The 17,716-nt window shown below is 55.8% G+C and overlaps 1 protein-coding gene across 1 annotated transcript; it reads right to left on the bottom strand.

Annotated features, from left to right (window-relative positions):
* Positions 1-288: 288 nt before the first annotated feature.
* LOC129685703 (KN motif and ankyrin repeat domain-containing protein 2-like) lies at positions 289-17,659 on the bottom strand. The gene is made up of 7 exons (XM_055619213.1): positions 17,120-17,659; positions 16,064-16,172; positions 14,513-15,736; positions 3,243-3,401; positions 3,057-3,159; positions 2,384-2,623; positions 289-804 (listed from the first exon to the last, which is right to left on the bottom strand). The coding sequence occupies exons 2-7, from the start codon at positions 16,098-16,100 to the stop codon at positions 792-794; spliced, it is 1,776 nt and encodes a 591-aa protein (XP_055475188.1). The 5' UTR covers positions 16,101-16,172; positions 17,120-17,659; the 3' UTR covers positions 289-791.
* Positions 17,660-17,716: the final 57 nt, after the last annotated feature.

The raw sequence follows: 17,716 nt of genomic DNA, 5'->3' as shown, positions 1-17,716 counted from the left end.
ATTTTATCATTATTATCATTACTATTATTATTATTATTATTATTATTATTTTGGGAAGAGGGTTCAAGACAGGGTTGCTCTGTGTAGTCCTGGTTGCCCTGCAACTCACTCTGTAGACCAGGCTGGCCTTGAACTCAAGAGATCCAGCTGCCTCTGCCTCCAAGGTGCTGGAATTAAAGGCGTGAGGCAGCACTGCCCGTTATCATTATTATTATTATTTATTTAACTTTTTGTCAACCCTGAAAATATACACACAGGTAGCGTTACACAGACTGAACAGTTTATATTTAGAAACATGTATTCATATACATATATGCATGCAGTCAGAGTAAAAAAAAAAAATACAGGCCATGAATTTGAAAGACAGCAGAATATGGCGTATATGGACGGGTTTAGAAGGAGGAAGAAGAGAGAAATGTTATTATCAGATTACAAACTATAAAAAGACTTATTCACTTTTATCTTATGTGTATGGGTGTTTTGCCGGCCTGCATGCATGTCTATGCACCATGCGTGCCTGGCTGGAAGAGGTCAGAAGAGGGGTTTGGATCTGCTGGAACTGGAGTTACAGACGACTGGGAGCTGTCACACTAGCTGTTCACCAGGGTCCTCCAAGCCTGAGACACTCCATCCTGCAGGAAGCTCCTGAAGCAGGAAGGTCAGAACTCAAAAGAGCTTCAGGAAGTCCCTGAAATCGACCAGATTCACTAGGTCTCTTCCTGCCGGAGTAAGTAGCAAAGGCTGGGAGTCTCCTCAGGAAGGGAGGCCGAGCTGCAAAGACGGCTCTCGGATCAGACTCTCTGCCTGGAAGAAGCAGAAACCAGCCAAGAGGCCTGGATGAGGTTCAGACCAGAGTCCCCTTGAGAGGACAGTATCCATCCTGCTGAGCTGCCTTCAGGCTGTGCAGCGTGCGTGGGTTCCCAACTCTGTGGGCTGTCGCCCATGCGGGGGTGGGCTTTGGTGATGCAGCTGTCTTTGAGTCACTTCTGCTCCTGTAAGGAACACCTCACCCACATTCCTGTAAGGAACCCCAACGGAACTCCGGGTTCACACGCTGGGGCTCTGGGGGTGCCCGTACTCTGGTCTGTCGAGGGCTATGTGGGGTCAAGTGTTGTGTCTCCCCAGGAAAAGTTGTCTCACAGCACATATGGGTGCTGAGAAACTCAGGCCCTCTGGAAGAACAGCTACTGCTTTAAACTGGTGAGCCATCACCCTAGCCCTCTCCCCATGTCTTGAGACATGGTCTCGTGTGTCCCAGGCTAGCTTCAAGCTCACTGAGACAAGTCCATTGCCAGGCGCTGGTGGACTTGATTTCGAATCCCAGCTACCCGGGGGTGGAGGCAAGAGGATTGCGGGTTCAGGGCCAGTTTGGTTCACAGCAAGCTGAAGTCTAGAGTGGGCAACTCGGCAGGAGTGGGCTGGAGATGGGGATGAGGTTGTATGCATGAGGCCCTGGGTTCTAGGACCAGCACCCCATAAACTAGGCTGGTTACACATGTCTATAACCCTAACCTCAGGCAACGGGACTGCAAATTCGAGGTAGCCTGGCCTACAGAGCCGAAGGTTAGCCAGGGCAACTTAAATGAGACCTTATCTCAAAATAAAAAGGAAGGGGTCGGCAAGACGGCTCAACAGAAAAGGCCTTGCAGTGCCGCTATGAGGGCAGGAATCCACGTTCCCAGAACCCACGGAAATTCCTGGGTGGGTGTGGCAGGGAGCTGCAACCCCAGCCCGAGGGTGTGGAAGACACAGGCGGCCTGCAAAGCAGCCGGCTATCTCCACTGCACCGCACAGTCAGCCGGGGTCAGGGAGAGACTGACGCAGTAGGTGCGGAGGGTGGACAGTGGCGGACGGAAACACTGGAAGCCAGCCTTGTCCCGCCCCATCACGTGTACACGTGTGCACACGCACCTACGCAAACACACGCACCCACACCACACAGGCTCAAAAACATGCTCCCATGTGCACACACATGAATATACATACATACACCCACACCACACACACACACACACACAAACACACACACACAAAAGAAAAATTAAAAACTAAAAAAAAAGAGGAAGAGACAACACTGATTTGGAACCTTCCCATGCATACAAATCCACACGCATCCATAACACACGCGTCCACATACATGACATGTATGCATGAGGCAGGGGCAGGCGGATCTCTGAGTTTGAGGCTAGCCTGCTCTACTTAGTGAGTTCCAGGCCAGCCCGGTCTACAAAGGCGACACCCTCAAAAAGGAGGGAAAACTTTCAGAAGGTTAGGGAGATGCTCCAACCAAGCGCTAGTCCTGTCTGACTAGAGTGTGACAGGAAGCTGGACTCCAGGCACCAGCGGGTCACCCGCCCTCCATCCCACCCCTCAGAGAACTGACCGAATTTCCTCCTCAGCGTTAGGTCCTGAGGCCGCCTCGGCTGCTGGCACACGCTGAGGTTCCTGGGGGAGCTGGCACGCCTCCAGACTGGTCTCGGCCACCGCGGTCGCCAGAGGCCGGAGCTGCGGGCACTCGGCTGTGCTCAGGACCCTTGCCGGCGGCGGCTCGGGGCCCTCATTCTCCGTGCTCTCGTGTTCTGAGTTTTCTGCTGTGCTGGAGTCTTCCAACGAGGACTCGTACCTAAGGGGGGACAGGAGAGGACACCGATGGGGACAGGGGTAGGAGGGATTGCGGCGGCCTCTCTGGTCCTCGGTTGCTCCACGTTCTGTGCTGGGGATGCTAAGTGAGCAGGTGTCTGGAAGCCACAGCCCAACCCCACCCTGGGGGATTCAAGCGCACGGGCCTCCACTTCTAGCCAGGACACGCTGCCACTGTCACCCGGCCGTGCCACACTCCTGCGTCCACAGTGCAGTTCTGGGGCACAGTCGGCCTACACAGAACGGGTCCCCGCCAGGTGACAGACCCCCCTGCCTCAGTTTCCTTATTCTGTGTTCCTTATGCTTTGCCTTGGGGAACTAACAGAAGCTCTCAGAGCTCAGGACCCCTGTCCCCCAATCGGCAGTGTCACTGTGGGAATGCCCTGAGGGCTCTGGGGGGCTGCAGAGCCACTCACCCGCCATTGACGCCCACAAACTGGAGGTTCCTCTGGTGAACGTCGGGGTCTGCGGGGTCCTCTTTCCTCTTCAGGGTAGACTGCGCTCTGGCAGAGGCTCTGCCTGAAAGAGACGATGTGGCGTGAGAGCGCCTGGATTCAGACTCCACCCTGGAGGACCTGTCTCCCTCGCCGAGGTCCGCTTACCCGCTTCCTCGGCCACCTGGGAGTCCTGCGATGCTGCCGGCCTGGTGGGCTCCCCCACAGGGGTGTCCTGGGCAGCCGCCTGGTCTGGGTTCTCAGGTGTCGTGGAGGCCGAGGCGGGGTGTGGACTGGAGGAGGGAGGCCCTGCAGCAGCCTGTGTCCCTGGAGCAACAAGAGGTGTGGCATCAAAGGAGATCAAAACAACAAAACTGGCCTAGTGTGGTGGCCCAGGCCCACTGCCCTAGAGTAGAGGCAGGGGACTAGCCTGGGCTACAGAGCGAGGTTTTGTCTCTAAAGTGCACGAACGATGCTGGTAGATGAAAAGAGCCCTTGCCTGTGATTCACTCGTGAATCACTGAGGTCCATCGTCAACACCACATAAGCCAAGGATTACTCACTACACACTGCCTCCGATTAATAGTCTGGGTTACAGAGTGAAATCTGTCTCAAAAACAAGGTTTGGATGGTGTTGGATGGCTCAGCCGTTAAGCACATGTTCTGCTCTTGTAGAGAACCTTAAGTCAGTTCCCAGGACCCATGTCAGCTGCCTCACCACAGCCTGAAAGCCCAGCTCCCGGGATCGGATGCCCTCCTCTGGCCTCCGTGGGCATCCCCTTCACATAAACAACGATAGATACTTAAACACGCACGTGCGCACACACCAAGGAATGGGCCATGGACCTGCATGGTGGAGGGAGAAAACCAGGACCCTGCTCACCCAGTGGCACACCTTCACCCACCAAGAAAACACCTGCCATTGAAAAGTCTGGGCCACAGCCGGGCGCTGGTGACGCACACCTTTAGTCCCAGCGCTCAGGAGGCAGAGGCAGGAAGATCTCTGGGAGTTTGAGGTCAGCCTGGTCTAGAGAGTGAGTTCCAGGACAGCCAGGGCTCCACAGCGCCACAACAACAGAGAGCCTGGAGGCCTCACAGTTCCGGCTTCAGACTCAATCCCTCACCCTCTGTCACGCTGGTAGAGCACCCATCAAGCACGAGGCCCTGGATTCCAATCTCAGCACCGCAATCAATCAACCAGTCACATCCAAACCCCACTCTGCCAAAATGTTACTTGGAGAAGATGAGAGTAAAGAGGGGCGGGTACAGTGACGCCTCTAGGCCCAGCACTGGCAAGACAGTGGATCTCTGTGAGGCAGGAGGATCTCTGTGAGACTAACCCCAGACCGGTCTACACAGCAAGCTGCCGGCCAGCCAAGGCTATGCAGCCAGACCCTGTCTCAGTGAAAAAGAAAGCTCAGGTAGGCACGGTAGTGTACGCCTGTGATCCCAGCACTCAGGGAGGCAGGGGCAGGTGATGTCTGTGGGTTCGAGGCCAGCCTGGTCTATAAAGCAACCAAGACAGCCAAGGCTACACAGAGAAACCCTGTCTCGGGGGAGGGGAGAGACCGAAATAAACAAGTAAATAGAAAGCTCTGGCAATGGGTGAAGTCCAGATCATTATAAATACGAATCCTGCTGCTGGAGTGGCCAACGGGGGCTGTCAAGATGGCGGCCCCGACACAGTGGATAAAGGCGTTTGCCGCAGATGTCTGGCTTGTGTAAATGAGCAGTGTCCTCCCCACTCAGGCCACACGCGTGTGACTCACGCTAAGAGGGTCCTTTTCCGCATCATTTGTTCTAGGTTTTAAAGATTTTTTTAGTGTGTGTTTCACCGGCCTGCATGTATGTCTGTGACCTGCATGAAAGAGAACACGGATCAGTTTCTTTGGAACTGGAGGTACAGACGGTGCCAGAAACTTAAAGGTTATGAGGCTGGGTGGATCCAAAATGGCAGCCACAGGCAAGTACCATATCTGAGAAGCAGCAGATCTGAAACTCTGAAATCGGTGAGTGGAGGGGCAGCTGAAGCCACAGTGTGGAGGACGAGAACTGAACCTGGCCTCTGGAAGGGCAACCAGTGCTCTTAACGACTGCCTCACCTCTCCAGCCCTTTGTTTGGTCAGACGGTCTCGCCGTATAACCTTGGCTGGTCTAGAACTCACTATGTAGACCAGGCTGACACTGAAATCAGAGAGAGCGTACTGCCTCTGTCTCCTGAGGGCTGAGGCCACCACCGACACAAGAGACTTCTTGGGCCCAGTCTCCAAGGGTGTGCAGTACCCAAGCCTCAAGTGTGGACCCGCAGCGCCATCTCCGCCTCACCTCGCTGCTTGCTGGCCCTCACCCCACTGTAGCTTTGTGTCCCTACTTCCTCAGGGCACGCCTTTCCTGCACAGCACCACTAGGGGCCAAAGAAAGGCAGCTCCCGCGAGCTCTCTCTCTCTCTCTCTCTTTATTTTTTGAGTCAGGGTTCTCTGTGTAGCCTTGGCGGCCCTGAACTTGCTCTGTAGACCAGGCTGTCCTTGAGCTCACAGAGATCCACCTGCCTCTGCCTCCCTAGTGCTGGGATTAAAGGCCTGTGTTACAGCGGCGGCCCAGAGGCAAGTCTCTCTCTCTCTCTCTCTCTCTCTCTCTCTCTCTTTTTTAAAGGGGGTAATGAAAGGAGGGCGCTGTGGGGGTGGGGTGAGAGAGGAGGGAGGGAGCGAGCTGGGACCAAGCTGTAAAATGACTAAATAAATAAATGGCAGCAGGTCTATTTATTGGCTACATTTTTTAAAAAATTCAAAGTTTTGTTTTTGCAGAGAGGGTTCACTATGGCCTGAAGCTTCATACATAGACCAGGCTGGCCTCGAACTCAGAGATGGCCAGCCTCGGTTTTCTTTTTCTTTTTTCTTTTTCTTTTTTTAACATAAGCAAATCACTGCTTTCTCAAGTTCCTGGGCGCTACTAAGTTCTGCAAGGAGCTTAAGTGCTTTCCCTACCCGGGCTGAGTGTGGCCGGGACAGGGTGGGGCGAGAGACTTGGCTACAAGTGTCCAAAAGTAGTATAGTCCAGGGTGTGGCGTCCCCAGCCGACACAGAGCTGAACTCACACTGCGAGCCAGGGAGCCAGGAGCCCGTGCTGGGTGCGCCAGACTCCCCACCTACTCACTGACTGTTTTGTGGTCCTGGGGACGGAACCCCCGGTTGTACACTACCACAGCATTCTTAACTGAGCTGCGGCTCTGGCTTCCTCATCTTCTTTTTTGAGACAGGGGCTCATGTAGCCCAGGGTGGCCTTGACCTCACTGCCTTAACCTCCCAAGCTGTGGGTTAGAACCCAGAACTTCCTGCATTCTGAGCCTGAGCTACATCTTCTTTCTGCTGTTGTCTGGGGGTCTCTCTGTACAGCCCAGGCCGGCCTAGTGCTGCGGAGCCTTCTGCCGCCTCAGTCCCGGGTGCTGGGATGGCAAGCGTGCACCGCTGTGCCTGACTTAGAGCTGCTGGCGGCTGGGACGAGGGGAGGTTCGGGGGGGAGGGGGGAGCTCTGTGGCTAAGGAAGCTTGCCTGATGACCTGAGTTCATCTACGGACTTAGCTGTAAACTGCACGAGGCGGTGGAAGGCTGCGGCCCCAGGTTCCTCCGGTGCAATGGGAGCCACACAGGAGACTCCCTGGAGGTCCTCGGGCTAGCCTGGAAAAGCAGCAGTGAACTAGACAGAAACCTGGCTTCAAGGAGAGGACCAGCGTCTGACATGCCTCCTGTGGCAACACGCTTGCTCTCACCCCCAAACACATCACCCACCTTAAGAATAAACAGGAATACCATACAGCTTAGCTGTGGCCTGCTGAGCTGGGTCATCCCTATAACCCCTAGATGCAGGATTAGGAGTCTGAGGCAGGAGGAACTGAGTGTCAGGGCAGCCTGTATGTATGTGTAAGTACTATACATACATGCAAGATCCTGGGTGAAGAAGAAAAGAGAGAAGACAAAAAAATAAAAAGGAAAAAAATTACGTGTGCTGGGCAGGTGGCTCAGTGAGCAAGAACCTGTGGTGCAAGCCTAAGGATCTGAGTTCAACACCCAAAACCCCTGGCACGGTTGGGTGTGTCTGCAATCCCAGGGCACCTATGGAGAGAGGGGTGCCCAGCTGGAGAATCCTCCGAAGCCAAAGCCTGCCAGCAAATGTGGATGAATGTGTCAACCAAAGCGTTCTACCTCAGACCAATGCCTGACGCTGTGCTCTGACCACCCCCCCACACACCCCATCCTCACACTTGCTCATGTCCCTCCAGCCCACCCTCCTCTCCAGGCCTGTCACCTGGGAGGCTGAGCCGGGGAGAACACAGGTCAAAGCGCTGCCCAGGCTACAGTGGGTTCAAGACTAGCCTGCACAACGATAACACTTTATCTCAAAACAAAACAAAAAGCGTAAAGGGGCTGGTGTGACGACTCGGAAAGTTTGCCACAAGAGCCAGCAGCCTGAATTCCCATTCCCAGAACCCACGTAGAAACAGCCAGACACAGGGCTGGCAAGGTGGCTCAGCCAATTCAAGCGCGTGCTACCACGCCTGAGGACCTGAGGTTTGGTTTCCAGGACTCACAGCGTGGAAGAAGAGAACAGACTCCCCCCAAACTGTCCTCGAACCTCCACACACGTACACTGTGGCACAAGCAGCCCCCCAAAGTCGACCGATGTAACAAAATAGCAAAAATGAAAACAAGGACAGGCACGTGGCACCGCCTGTCTTCCAGGATGGCCTAGCCCCAACCCAGCACTGGAGGAAAAAAAAGTCAAAGTGGAAAAAACAAGAAACAGAGAATCCTGTTTTTCTGAAACACAAGACCATTTAAGGGAATCGGGCAGGCTCGGGGCATGTTTTCCAAGGACATGAAATATCTGAATAAGCGGCTGAAGGTGGGGTGCACCGATGTCATTAAAGGGGATAGGAAGGCCTGGTGGGGTGGTGCATGCCTGAGGGCCCAGGGCATGAGGAGCGTGAGGCAGGAGGATTACATGGTAGCCAACCAGGACAACACAGAGAAAGATCATCTTCAAAGAGCAAAACACTGGGCTGGCGAGATGGCTCAGTGAATAAGGGGGCTTGCTGCTAAGTGGATGCTGAGAGTTGGATTGCTGGGACCTGCACGGCAGGAGGCAGATGCTCCCGAAAGCCGTGCTGGGACTTCTACACGTGTGCGTGCCTGTGCACACACACCGGATGTTGGCCAAGCATGGCAGGGAACACGTGTGACCCAGCACTGCGGTGGCAGGTGAAGGAAGATCAAGGAGTTTGAGGTTGGGGCGGCTTGTAGCACCTGGGGAAGACCCTGTTCCAGAAAACCAAAAAACACAGTGGGCAGCGGTGACACATGCCTGTAATCTCAGCACTCGGACGCAGACGCAGGCGGATCTCTGAGATTGAGGCCAGCCTGGTCTACAAAGTGAGTCCAGAACAGGGACAGCCAGGGCTACACAAAGAAACCCTGCCTCAAAAAAAAAAAAAAGAAAGAAAGAAAAAAAAAATCTGTATAATGAATGGGAGGAAAGCTGTAATTGAAAAGCAGGTGAGGCTGCCTCAGTAAAACTACACAGTGCGGCTGGACAACCGTGTCTCTGTGTTTTCTAAGATTATTTTTAATCAGGAGTATGTGTGTGTGTGTGTGAGTGTGTGTGTACGCATGCGTGCACAGAAAGGTGCCTGGGGAGGCTCCAAGGGGTCGGGAGTTACAGATGGCTGCGAGCTGCCTGAAGTGCTCCTCTGGAAGAGCAGACGGTGCTCCTAACCTCTGAGCCATCTCTCCAGCCCTTGTTTCTATTTTATTCACAGTTTTTGAGAACAGGGTCTTAGGTACCACACACTGCCCTCTAAGTCTGTCTTAAAACAGAGCAAACACAATCAAAGTGAAAAGAACTTCCTTGGTTTTTTTCTTTCTTTTTTTCTCTGTGTAGCCCTGGCTGTCCTGGACCCGCTTTGTAGACCAGGCTGGCCTTGAACTCAGAGAACTGCCCGCCTCTGCCTTCCGGGCATTGGGCTGAAGTGCCCCTCACCCTTTAACTCTTGATCGTCCTGCCCCTCCCCCAGTGTGGTGATAACAGGCACCTGAGAATTGCACCTGGATTTTGTTATGCTGGGGACAGTGGCACTGGGACTTCAGGCACACTCAAAGGCACTCTCCCAGCCAAGATGTCCCCAGCCTGTTTTCACTTTAAAGTTTCCTTCTTTCCCTTTCCTCTTTTCTTTCTTTATCGAGATGACATCTTGCTATGTAGCCCTAGAATTCACAGCAATCCTCCTGCCTCAATATCTCAAATGCAGTTCTGCAGACGTGTGCTGCCATGCTCGGCAGCCTTTACAGTTTTATGTGGCTGGGGAAAAGCAAAAGAAAAATAAGAGAAGTACAGGGGCCAGGGCCTGGCCCGAGCACAGATTGCTTTTCCCAGGATGTTCGAGGCCCTGGTTCCACCACAGCTGAAACAATAAATAAAATCAAGCAAAACAATAATTCCCACCAGCCTTGTGGTGCCAGTTATTAAAAACATACTTCTCTTTTATGCATTTGAACAAGTCGGGCTGGCTGCGACGGCTCAAGCACAATATCCCAGTCTGGCCTGTCAGACTGAGGCAGCAGACAAGAGCAGCCTGGGCTACAAAGCAGAACTGTCCCAAATACACAGACTCCTACTACGTGAAGACAGAGCTGAGGATGGATGGTGGAGCGCGTGCCGAGCACTCTCCAAGTCCTGGGTGCCATCCCCAGAACCGGCAAACCAGCATGGTGGCGCGCACCCGTAATCCCAGCAGTCAAGGGGTAGAGGCTTGGGAGCCCAGAGTTCAAGGTCTTCCTGGGCTACCTGAGCTATTGTCTCTAAGTAAATAAATAAACATATTAAACTATTAAATCACAATTTCAAAAGCGGAGCTGGAGCCTGGCCAAGGCAGAACGCTGGCCCAGCACGTGCGAGACCTAGGTTCCATCCCAGCACCACATACTACAATCAAAGGCACAGGAGCCACAGGCAGGAGCTGCGCCCGGTTCCACCCACCCACAGGGTCCCCACACTCGAGAAGCTGAGGCTGCAGCCTGGCCGTGAGTTCCAAGCCAGCCTGGACTAGAGTGGGATTCTGTCTCAACAACAACAACAACAACAAAGGGCGACAAAGGTCTAGAAAGCAGCTACACACCTGGGTGGATTCTGGTGTTCAGATTTTCCAGCCCTTTCCAACCCTTCTACAAACACACTATAAATCACTTTTGTTGTTGCATGTGTCAGGGTCTCACTCTATAGCCCTGGCTGTCCTGCAGCTCACTATGTAGAGCAGGCTGGCCTCAAACTTACAGATCCACCTGCCTCTGCCTCCTGAGTGCTGGGGTTAAAGGTGAGTGCTACCACGCTAGGCCATAAGATTTGTTTAATCTTGTGCACGCGTGCATGCGTGCGTGCGTGCGAGCTGTCAAGCTCATGAGAGGGTGTCAGATCCCCCAGAGCTGGGGTTTCAGATTGCTAAGACGTCCTACGTGGGTGCCCGCCAATGCGAGACCCTCTCCAGTTCGAGGGCGGCAAGCATTCTTAACCACTGAGCTGCCTCTACATGTGGCCCTTATTTTTTTGTGTGGCTGTTGTTGGTTTGTTTGTTTGAAGCATGGTCTCTCACAGTTCTAGGGTTTGCAGAGCAGGCTAGGCTGGCAAGCAAGGCCCCAGGCTGCACAAATCTTGGCCTCTCCAGCATTAAGGTTTAAGTGTGTGCTGCTACAGAGTTTTCCCGTGGATTCTGGAGATCCAATTCAGGTCACTGTAATAGCTAGGCCATCTCCCAAGCCCAGAGACGCATGTCAACCCTGTACAGCGCGTAGCAGTCCCTGGCCTGCCGACTCTGCCCTGACTCTGCTACGTTCTGTGAGTGACGTGCACAGGACTCTAGGTCTGTCGGTCCATCCTGCCCACCTCTCCCAGCCTGGGCACGTGTCTGTGTGTGTGTGTGGAGGGGGCTTCCCTAACTCGCCAGCTGGAGAAAGTGAATTCCTGCTCTGCTGAGAAACACAGTCCCCGATAGGTGCTGAAGAGGTCAACCCTGCCTCTTCCTCCAAGCAGTCCTTTGTGGTTTACCATCAGGCTTACCCACCTCAGCAGACACGGAGTGCTGAAGCCTGCTCAACAGCAGCTCAGGCCGCACACCGCATTTCATTTCTGAGGCTGCATGCCCAGAGCAGAGTCTGTGGCACTCGCCCTCAGATGCTTAGGTTCCCCCAACACCTCAACTCTTTGCCCTCCACCTTCTAGACCAGTGCTCTATCACTGAGCCATACCCCAGCCCCTCACTGGGGGATTCTAGGCAGAGGCTCCACCACTGAGACAAGCCCAAGCCCCTCACTGGGATATTCTCGGCTGAGGCTCCACCACTGAGCCATGCCCTAGCATGATGATTAGTCAGGACACCCAGTTTGCAGATGGAGAGTGCTGCAGAGTCTAGGGAGGTTCAGGGCGCTATGGCAGTAGATCACAGAGTTCAAAGAGCATGCTCAAGATTACAGCTGCAGGGCACACGAGGGCCCTCCCCCCCACAAACTGTCACTAGCCCTGTCTTGTTCCTCTTTTTATTTGAACACCTATCTCTCATATGGACACTTTCTAGTTGCTTACTGTGGTCTCTTGCATATTTTCTGCAGAGGTTTTTGTTTGTTTTTAAATAATGTTTACTTCTGGCATGCTGGTGTACATATCTTTAACCCCAACACTCCAGAGTCAGAGGCAGGTGGCGCTCCCTGAATCTGAGAGTAGCCTGGTCTACATGAGAGCCTGTCTCTAAAAGTAAATTACACTTATTTACGTATTTGTTTACTAGATTGGGGGTAGGGAGGGTGTGTGCCATGGCTTGGTGCACGTGCAGAGGTCAGAGGACAACTTGTGTATGGTATTGTTTCTTTCCAGTATGCGGGTCTCTGGGTCAGGCACAGAGGTGCACGCCTTCAATCCCAGCATTCGGGAGGCAGAGGCAGGTAGATCTCTGCACTGGAGGCCAGCCCAGTCTCCATGGCAAGCTCCAGGTGAACCGCGTCTACATAGTGAGACCCTGTCTCAAAAAAGGAACAAAAACGTGTTCTGAGCTCAAACTCAGAGCTGGTGGCAAGCACCTCTACCTGCCGAGCCACCTGCAGGAACATGAGTAAGGATGCTCTCTCCCGCTGCACTCCCCATGCCTGTGAGACCGGGCCCTAAACACCTGCTGAACAAGATGAAACAAACCAACACACTCCAGCTCCATCTGAGTGAGGCCAAGATGTGAGCTGGCTGCAGCAAGAGGGAGCGCGGTGAGACACGAGGGAGGACTTTCGGGCTGGCAGTGAACATGGCGTGGTCTCTATGTCCTGTGAGCATGAGGCCCCATGACTGCCCTGTGAGGCACGTCTGGAATGGAGGGTGCCTCTCAGAGATTCCAAGGCTGGGCTGGGCGGGCCCCTGGCCGGGGGCCAGAACCTCAGGGCCGGGTGTTTGGATGGACACGGAACAGAGGGGTGGTTTCCGTGGCTGGCCAGGAACAACAGGGAAGCAAGGAAACACAGCTGGGCCCTCGCCCAGCAGCCTGTGCCCACTGGTGTCAGCAGGCCCCCGCCAGCTTGACCTTGAGTCTGGGGATGACTGTGGGGTTTCACAGGCCCTGGGTGCAGACCCTGGCCCATCGATCCCTTGCCCTAAGCCTCAGTTTTCCCAGGTATAAGCAGAGCTTAAAGTTGGGCATGGATTATATGCCCTGTAATCCCAACCATTCAGGGGGCTGAGGCAGGAGGAAGGAGAGCTCAGGGCCACGCCAGGCTAAGCCAGGCAGAAGTCCTACACCTGATACACAGCAGGGAAGGGAGATGGAGGTTTGGAAAAGGCAAGGAAGGGAGAGAAGGGAAGGAAAAGGGAAGGGAAGGAGCCAAGGCTGGGAGGCACAGCACAGCAAGACTGCCTCAAATTCCACACACCCCAAAAGGGAAAGACAAGAACCCCCCAAACCAAGCAACCACAAACCAGCCAACCTGAAGACTGTCAGCAGAGGCGGCATGAAGCACTGCCTAAGCACTTACTGTATGCATTCACTGGCAAGGGTTCTGGAAGGGAGTATTTGTATTAGAGCATGTCACCGGGCGGAAGGAAGGTGCAGGCCCAGAGGGGGTGGTGTCACTCAGCTGGGGTCACACAGCGATGGAACCCAAGGTTCCTGGCTTTTGGCCCACCTTTCTCAACCTCACTTGATGAGACGCTTAGCACAGCAGCTGGCACCCCTTGGCCTGTGCCAAGACAGAACAGCTGTCGCTAATCTTATGAATCACTCTGGCAGCTTCTGGGCAGTTGGCGATCTGTACTCGGCCCTTCCTGGCACGAGGGCTCGGCACTTCCTCCGGGTGTAGCCCTTCCTCTCCCGAAGGCCACCGGGCTCGGCTAGGGTCTCCTCTGCCCTCAAGGCTCAGACAGCTACCCTGGCTGGTTCGGCCACTGAGGGCCACTTGTGGGGTTTTCACCTGGTGTCACGTGAAGGAAGGGGATGTGTGGAGAGGAGGACTCCCTAGTTTGAGCGTCCTTCACCACCTGAAGGGCCCACAGAACAGACAGTGAGACCCCGTGACTCCTGAGCACCCGGCTCCAGCCATGGCTGCTGCTGTCCCTGGGCACCACAGACGACACACTCATTTGCCTAACCCTGACCCCCGCCATTTCTTAATCCAAACGAGGGCAAGTGCTCCGCAACCAACCGCAGCCATGGAGAACCTCCTCCGAACAACTCAAATGATTTCTGTGAACATTCCACCCAAGGCAACACGCTGGGTGTCAATTTCTTCACGTGTGTGTACACGGATGTGAGTGTGTGCATGCACGTTTGTGTACTTCGTGTGTGCCTGTTTAGGCCGGAGGTAAACAGATGGCAACGTTCCTCAGGTCTACCCTTTCAAAAACATGTTGCCTTTCGTGTGGCCAGGCCACGCACGCACCACAGCGCCTCTGCGGAGGTCAAAGGACAACCTGCGGGAGCCAGTCCTGCCTCCCCACCGTGTGGACGCCGGGGAGAGAATGCAGCTCGTCTGGCTGGGCTGCAGGGTGATTTTACCCACGGGCCATCTCACCGGGCCTGCCACATCTCAGACGAGGCCTGTCACGGGCTGGAGCCCACCAAATAGCCCGCTCCAGCTGGCTCCCATCACCTTCCTGCCTCAGTCTCCCCACGACGGGACTACAAGTGGGCATGACCACAGCCATGAGAAAACATGGGTGCTGGGGATCTGAATTCAGGTCACTCATACAGCAAGCACTTTACCAACTGCCCTCTCCCCAGGCCCCGAGACACCGAACGTCTCTGCCCCGTGCCTTCCGCTCTGAGGTCCCCCGTGGGCTCCCTTCCACTCTGACACGCTGAAGCCACCTGCGTGGCTGAGCGTCAGGATGAAGGGGGGGGCCCTCCGACCTCGATCACTCACCTGCCATCCCGGCTGCACCAAGGCAACCCCGTTCCGTGATACTGATCTTCTTGGCGGTGTGCACGTGGCTGGCGCTGGCTGTGGGCATCGGGCACATGGTCTCCACCACCTCGTGGCTTCGGAACACGGGGCTGCTGTCTGGCCCCCCGGGTGTGGCCAGGGCCTTCAGCCCTGCTCCGTAGGGTTCCAGACTCTGCGCCCGCTGTGCGGGGGCCCCGGCTGCGGTGCTGGCTGCCACCTCCACTTCCCGGGGACCCTCCACCACTCGCAGGGTGTCCACGCGGACCTGGGTGTCTGGCGGCGGCCAGGCCTGAGGCTGGAGGTCGGCTTGCTGGGTCTGAGCCGCCTGCAGCTCCTGCAGGGCTTTTTTGAGCTGGGTCTCCAACACGGCCACCTTTGCCACCAGGGCGGCTTCGCCATCCGGAATGCCCAAGTCCCGTTCCCGGACCCAGGTGCCCACCGAGCGCGTCTCTAGCGCAGCAGGGTCGTCGTGGGGCTCCGGAAGGTCCAGGCAGAGCTCGCCCCGGCTCCGTGTCCCTGAGGGGTGGCCTAGAAACTTCTGGCTCTTGAGCTGCACCGTGAGCTGTCTCTTTTCCTCTTGGAGCACCGACAGCTTGACCTGGAGCACGGGGATCAGCTTGACCTGCTCCTCCAGCTGGCGCAGCTTGCGCAGGGCTCCCGCCATCTGCTCGCGCACGTGGGCCAGGTGGCCCGTGCTGGGCGGCACCGGGGTAGACAGGCCGGAGCTGCGGGGCGTGGGGGGCAGCAGGCCCGCGCCTGCCAGGGAGCTGGTAGAGCCCGCGGCGCTGGGCGTCAGGGAGCCCAGGCCACCGGAAGGAGCGGCTGCCTGGTCCTCCAGCCGGCGTCGCGCGTCCAGCAGCGTGCGCTCCACCCGTGGGTTGGAGCCACCGCGGGTCTCCAAGGCGCCGTACTGAGGGTAGAAGCCTCGGCCACAGTAGGAGTAGGCCGAGTGCCGGCTGTCCCCGCTGGCGTCGGAGCACAGCGACTCTGTGGACGTCCACCAGGAGCCCGGGCCCCGCGGCAGAGAGCCCAGGCGCGGCCTGCGCTGCACCGCCACCCTGCGCAGCGTGTGGCCCTTCTCAATGTCGTCCACGTACTTGAGAAAGTCCAGGTCCAGGCGGTAGCCATAGGGCGTCTCCACGGAGTACGGGGGGTCTGGCTCCCTGCTGGGAAAGGCCGCTGGGGAGGCCTGGCCAGGGGTCCCTGGAGTGGGGGAAAAGCCGAGGCCTTAAAGCCCTGCGGGGGGCCTCTCTGCCTAGCTGATGGCCCAGGGCCACAGGCGGCTTCAGCCGGAGCGGGGAACCCATTGATGCCAAGGACAGAGCTTTCCTTCCTCCCCTCAGGACTCTCACATTAGGGCTGTCCTCCCTCTCAGATCCTTCCATCAGGGCTGTCCTCCCCGACACTGTTATAGTCAGAGCTGTTCCCACACCTCAGGCCCCCCGTTACGGCTGTCTTTCCCCCTCCCCCAGACTGTCCGACTCAGTGTCCTCCGGGGCAGTCCACCCCGGCCTCCCACCTGCCCCTGACCTGGGAACGGGGCTGGCACATGCAGGACCTGAGCCATCCTCTCTCTGCTGCTCAGCTGTCACTCGGGGAACGGTGAGTCGGCCGGCCTGCAGCAGGGGCAGAGGCTGACCTGCGGGGAGGTGGACAGAGCATGAGCAGTCTTCAGGGAGAAGGGAGGAGATGCGGCAGCGCCCCTCACAGACTGCGCCCCTCACAGGTCAGGCACCTCTCATCCACTCAAGCTCCCCCTCCCTACCCTTGCCTGGCTGTAGAAAGTCCCAGAACAAAGAAACCAAACCTCCCTGCCTGCGTGCACATCTGTCCACCCTGGACAGGCTCCAGCTGTTCCCACAGCCTCCACAAGGCCCCCAGGGCAGGCGGCCCCACCCTTCCTGTGCCCCCTCCCCTTGGCCCAGCTTAGAAAGTGCACAGCAAGGGCAAGCTAACGTCGGATGGAGGGCCGGGGTGCTAACAGGGACACTCCAGTGGAGATCGCATTGTGGGGGGCAAGAGATGGAACACGGAGGGTGGGACCCCCTCAGCGACCCCAAAGAAGAGAGCCCGGGCTGGCCAGGAGAGCGTTGGGAAAGTGGTGAGGATACAAGTTGAGAAGCCTTCCTCTTTATGGAAACAATTTTCTCTAAAAATAAACAGTTTCACTGGCCAGCTGCATAGAACTTCCTGCCCCCTCAGGATATGTCCGGTTGGGTTGCAGTAGGGATAGAGTCGGGTGGAGGACTGGGAAGTCAGAAAGGTGGAAGTAAAGAGGGGTGTCCATAGGCTGCAAGGAGGGCAATCAAGACCTTTGCTAACGCCACTTCAGCCCTGGTGGTTTGGTCAGTCCTTTCTGCTGTCTACCCTTCAGCCACCTTGCTGCAGACACCTCCACCCAGCTCACCCTCTAGGGAGGGCCATTCTTGGCCATGGAGGCCAGCGCAGTGGACACTGGGAGGACTGATCAGATGGGCGGGCAGGAGGACAGACATAAGACGCTTCCCCCTCTAGGTTAGTCTCCCTCCGTATTTGTCCCCCTACACCTCGGCCCTGGCTTCGCTGGCTCGAACACCTGGAACGCACAGTTAGCAACTGTAGTTAAAATGGCTCTGCTTCTGCCTGGAGACTCAGTCCCTCTAGCAACAGGAAGTTGGTCCAAAATAGTTTGCTGGGGACCTGAGGGTGAGACACAGAGGTAAGGAACAGAACTGGGATAGCCTGGGATAGGGGCACTGAGAGGGATAAAATGAATAATTATAACACCAATTTGTCTTGTGTTTTGTTGTTTGAGACAGTCTCCCAGGCTGGCCCCAACCCACTGTGAGGCTGGGGATGCCCTTAAAATCCTGATCCTCTTGCCTCCACCTTCCAAGTGTGGCATTGTTGGCTGCACCACCACAGCCTGGGGATGGAACCCCAGGTTTCATACATGCTGCGCATGCGTTCTCCAGCCCTGCTTATGCTTTTAAGAAAAGATCTTGCAAGCTGGGCACACGTCTTTAATCCCAGTACTTGCGAGGCAGAGGCAGGCGGATCTCTTATGAGTTCCAGGCCAGCCTGGACTACAGAGTGAGTTCCAAGACAGCCAGTGCTACACAGAGAAACGTTGTCTTGAAAAACCAAAAAAGAAAGAAAAGAAAGAAAGAAAGAAAGAAAGAAAGAAAGAAAGAAAGAAAGAAA

The sequence above is a fragment of the Psammomys obesus genome, unplaced genomic scaffold (assembly GCF_907164565.1).
Source record: "Psammomys obesus unplaced genomic scaffold, mPsaObe1.curated_primary_1811, whole genome shotgun sequence".
Lineage (NCBI taxonomy): Eukaryota > Metazoa > Chordata > Mammalia > Rodentia > Muridae > Psammomys > Psammomys obesus.
This window is presented reverse-complemented; position numbering and strand designations above follow the sequence as displayed.